At 46.9% G+C, this 5,080-nt stretch overlaps 1 protein-coding gene across 1 annotated transcript; it reads right to left on the bottom strand.

The window, feature by feature from the left end:
- Nucleotides 1-1,804: 1,804 nt before the first annotated feature.
- Nucleotides 1,805-4,478, bottom strand: LOC134947672 (glutamine amidotransferase-like class 1 domain-containing protein 3, mitochondrial). Its single transcript, XM_063935643.1, has 4 exons — nt 4,283-4,478; nt 3,382-3,553; nt 3,079-3,280; nt 1,805-2,116 (listed from the first exon to the last, which is right to left on the bottom strand). Exons 1-4 carry the CDS (start codon nt 4,391-4,393, stop codon nt 1,924-1,926), a joined length of 678 nt encoding a protein of 225 aa, XP_063791713.1. The 5' UTR covers nt 4,394-4,478; the 3' UTR covers nt 1,805-1,923.
- Nucleotides 4,479-5,080: the final 602 nt, after the last annotated feature.

Raw genomic sequence — 5,080 nt, 5'->3', positions numbered from 1 at the left:
AGGTCTTGATTTAGGCTGGGGCTGTAAGAGGAATGGCGAAGCCCCAGGAATAGTGGCTGCATGTAGGAGCCCTAGTGCTCCTCAAAGGGGACTTGCAGCCTTCACCATCAACTTATAGCATGTGGCAGTGCAGTCTTAGGGCTGCAGTATTTGAAAGATTCATGCAACTCACAACACAGATGTGGAAACAAAGGACCTAATTCAGACCGGATCGCTGCTGCAAATTTATTAGCAGTTGTGCAAAACCATGGGTCTAATTCCGACCTGATCGCTCGTTAGCTATTTTTTGCAGCGCTGCGATCAGATAGTTGCCGCCTATGGGGGAGTGTATTTTAGCTTTGCAAGTGTGCGATCGCATGTGCAGCCGAGTGGTGCAAAAAAGTTTTGTGCCGTTTCTGAGTTCCCCAGAACTTACTCAGCCGCTGCGATCACTTCAGCCTGTCCGGGCCTGGAATTGACGTCAGACACCCGCCCTGCAAATGCTTGGACACGCCGTGTTTTTCCAAACACTCTCAGAAAATGGTCAGTTGACACCCACAAATGCCTTCTTCCTGTTAATCTCCTTGCGATCGGCTGTGCGAATGGATTCTTTGTTAAACCTATTGCCCAGCAACGATCCGCTTTGTACCCGTACAACGCGCCTACGCATTGTGGTGCATACGCAGTTCTGACCTGATGGCAGCATAACGGAAAAAACCTAGCGTGCGATAAGGTCTGAATGACCCCCCCCCCCCCCCATGTGCACTGCAGGGGAGGCAGATATACCATGTGCAGAGAGAGTTATAAAGGCCCTACACACTGGGCGATCTAACTCAAAGATATGAACGATCTTGTTCATTATCGAACGAGATACCGCTCATATCTTTGAGTGTGGATACACCAGCAATGAACGATGAGCGTCCCCGCGCTCTTTCATCGCTGGTGCCCCGTCGGCTGTGCATGTAGGCCAATATGGACGACCTCGTCCATATTTGCCTGCACTTCTATGGAGCCGGGTGACGGGGGGGAGTGAAGAAACTTCACTGCCCCCCCCCCCCCCCCCCAGCCGATGGGTAGCCCGCCGGCCGTATCCGCCGACGGGCAGCTCGGCGGCGGATCTTTAAATGTGTAGGGCCCCTATAGATTTGGGTGGGAAGTGGTCAATCTGCAGTATTTACCCTGCACAGAAACAAAATAACCCACCCAAATCTAACTCTCTGTGCGAATGTTATATTTGTCCCACATGTCCTGCAGTGCACATGGTTTTGCCCAACTGCTAACAAATATGCAGCAGCGATCAGGTCTGAATTAGGCCAAAGGGGGGGGTCATTCAGACCCGATCGCTGCAGTTTATCGCAGTGCAGCGTCCGGGTCGGAACTGCGCATGCGTCACAGTGCGCCGGCGAATGCCAGCCATCGTTGCCTAGCGATCGCCTCTGAGCTGCCATTTAGGGGGCGTGGTCCGGCCAATGCAGGCGTGGCCAGACCGTTGGGGGGGGCGGGCTGCAGAGGCTGCGTGACGTCACACACAGCAACTGCGACCCGGGGCAGCGAAGAGGTTCTCTCGGCCAGCTGCAGGAGCTGTGCTGGCTGGCAGTAACTCCTGAGCTGCAAAAGCATCGCCGCTGTGCGATGCTTTTGCATTTCTGCAGGAAGGGGGGCGACACTGACATGTCTGAGAGCCTGATCGTAGCGGTGCAAAATTTAGCACCGCTACGATCAACTCGGAATGACCCCCAATGTGCAGGCGCAGCTTTAATCAACGGTTTATGGCGTAGTTGTGTACAGACTGATATTCCAAATGAAAAACACCAGTACCACCTACTGAATATCAAAATTACACTTTATTCATCTTAACAAAAAAAAAAAAAAAATACATAACTCACTACAATTAAGTTTTAACTACATATTACAGCTCAGCTGTATTAATTTCCCATTACTAATTTAAGTTAGCTTGAGTACATCTTTAACCATTTCACCGACGCCGTCGAAGATCTCATGTATTGGGCTGTTACACATGAACGCGCTGGTAGTGACCAGTTTATTTTTCTTGTCCACATGAACTTCATGGACTTGTTTGTTGACATGTTTACAGCCAAGCTGTGTAATGGCTCCAGCTGTTCCTGCATGGGGCCACCTGCAGAACAGACAAGCGACATGAGGTTACAATAGTGATAAAATGACAGTGTAAAGTACAATACAGAGGATTTCCACATTCCCAGGATTTATTATCGTGGTTCATTATACTAGAACGATTTGCTTCAATCAGAAATGGGTGTCATGTGGGTATCTGGCTGATGTGAAACTTGAGGATGTATAGGGAATTATTGTAACACATCCAACAGAGCCACATGATGATTACTTTTAATCTAAATTCTAGTTCAGATATAGGTCAGATGAGAATAACAGGTGTTTAGCAAATGCTGGAGGTGCAGGTTCTGGTGTTGGATGAACTTTATAGTCCCTATTCCTTCAATCACCTCCCAGATTAGGAAATGAAGTAAAGATATGTGGGCAGAGTTGGACTGGGACTAGATACCAGCGCTGGTATTTAATGCACACAGACCCACCTGCTGCAAGTTCCACACACACAGTTTTGTTGCAAGCTGATAGGGCATTGCTGGTGCAGTAGGGGCACATTGACATGATGGGGGTAGTAGGGACAAAGGACACCTGGGGTTGTGTTAGTAATAGTAGGGGGATCAAAGGCTGGGGGTAATAGTAACAGAAGTAGGAAGACAGATAACAGCTGGGTGAGGGATAGTAGTAGGTATTCGATAACTGTGGGAGGTAATAGAAGTAGGGACACAACAGCTATGGGGGGCCTGGGGCATTTGCCCCCCTCCTAATTCAGCAGTGCCAACCAGGCTAGCCCATCTGGCAGAAGCACTGGATGGCCAGTCCAGCCTTGAATGTGGATACACAATTGATACGTTTCCAGAAGTGTGATGGTACAAGTATTAATAGCATTCACCATTAGGACCTGCTTGTCTTTGTAGTGGTGTATACTGTATATAGCTCTGATTTGAGGTATGTAAAAATCTACTAAATATAAAAGGGAATAATGGCCTTCTAGCCACACACATTGCTGAGACATACTTGTCACACTCTGTATCGCAGCCAACAGTGACTTCACACCCAGGAAGCAGCTTTGCAGCCAGCACAGGGGAGATACAGCACAGGCCAATGGGCTTCTTAGCAGCATGAAATCCTTTAATAGTTTCTTCAATAGCCTTTAGAACAGAACAGTCCTTCCCTTTCACTGCCCAGGTAGAGAGATTCTTAGCAACTCCGAAGCCTCCTGGATAAAGATGAACAGGGAGAAGAGAATGAATAACTCTCCTCACACACATACATTTCTTACTACTGTGTATACAGATAAATCATAGTCTATTACTGTACCTGGTATGATGAGTGCATCATAGTCACTGACTTTCAGATCTGTAAGGTCCTTAATGTTTCCTCTTGCGATCCGCGCACTCTCTGTGAGCACATTACGCGTTTCCTCAGTGGGCTGTCCTTTCACATGGTCCACAACATGCATCTGGTCTATATTGGGTGCGAAAAGCACATACTGCGGAAGGAAGATGGATAGAGCGCTTTATTACACTAAGAATATGGGCACAGCCTACATAGTAACACCAGAGGCAGACACACAGCAACATGGGAAGCTAGTGTGATATTAATGTATACAGGGCAGTGTCATACTACTCTGAGAGAAGCATTATAAATCTTCTCCAAAAAGAAAAAAGGTTTATAAATAAACTGATGTAGAGGATTATATTGGCCACACATAATAACTTCCCCTATACATGCTGTAATGTCCATGTCTCCACCACATAGATGTGACACAGAATTGGGCGGCAGGCTCCCCTCCCACCTATGTAACATTGCATTGTAAAACATCTTTAGTCACCAAAGCTATCTATACAATAAATGCCCAGAAGTGAAAAGTGACAGTATCAAGTGGTTTTGCCCAACTGCTACCAAAATTCCTGCTGCGATCAACTTGGAATTACCCCTCATATGAACTGCAGGGTAGGCAGATATAACATGTGCAGAGAGAGTTAGATTTTGGTGGGGTGTGTTCAAACTGAAATCCAAATTGCAGTGTAAATATAAAGCAGCCAGTATTTACCCTGCACAGAAACAAAATAACCCACCCAAATCTAACCCTCTGTGCAAATGTTATATTTGCCCCCCCCCGCCCCTCCAGTGCACATGGTTTTGCCCAACTGCTAACAAATTTGCCGCGGCAATCAACTCTGAATTACCCCCATTGTCCTGTATAATCTTTACTCACCTCAGCACCAGCTCTGCTCAGATGCACCAGCACAGCAGAGGACTCGTGGACCTCACTGCCATCATACACCCCGCAGCCAGCGAGGATCACTGCCACCTTCTTCTGGGACATGATGATGAATACAGGACACTGGCAGCAGGAGCTTGTAATACCCAGTAGAAACACGACTGCTGGGGAGAGAGACTGAGATCTGTGTGCGATGCCTGCACCTTTATACACAGAGAGGGGGCGTGTCTGGGGAGGATCCCATAGACAGGGAAATGATTGCAGCAATTATTCCACTGTAATTATCCAGCTAGGTAGAGCCTGGGGTTTTCCCACACTGTGTAACTCATCTAGGGATGAGTGTAGCCTAGCCCCAATTAGTATTAATTAGTCTTAACATACTGAAGTGAAGCTGTATCTGAGCAACTAATACATTTTATCATTTAAAGCATTATTTCTTGTAATTGTCACAGTTTTGTGTGTAAGTATCTGACATCTGGATTTTCCATATTTTTTAACTGCACACCCATCATTCTCATGCCTTTGTGTCCTCATTGTTTTAATAAGTAAAAAAAAAACATAATGGCAGGGAAAAGTACTATGGCCCTCATTCCGAGTTGTTCGCTCGGTATTTTTCATCGCATCGCAGTGAAAATCCGCTTAGTACGCATGCGCAATGTTCGCACTGCGACTGCGCCAAGTAACTTTACTATGATGAAAGTATTTTTACTCACGGCTTTTTCTTCGCTCCGGCGATCGTAATGTGATTGACAGGAAATGGGTGTTACTGGGCGGAAACACGGCGTTTCAGGG

Source organism: Pseudophryne corroboree, chromosome 8, assembly GCF_028390025.1.
Source record: "Pseudophryne corroboree isolate aPseCor3 chromosome 8, aPseCor3.hap2, whole genome shotgun sequence".
Taxonomy (NCBI): Eukaryota; Metazoa; Chordata; class Amphibia; order Anura; family Myobatrachidae; genus Pseudophryne; species Pseudophryne corroboree.
This window is presented reverse-complemented; position numbering and strand designations above follow the sequence as displayed.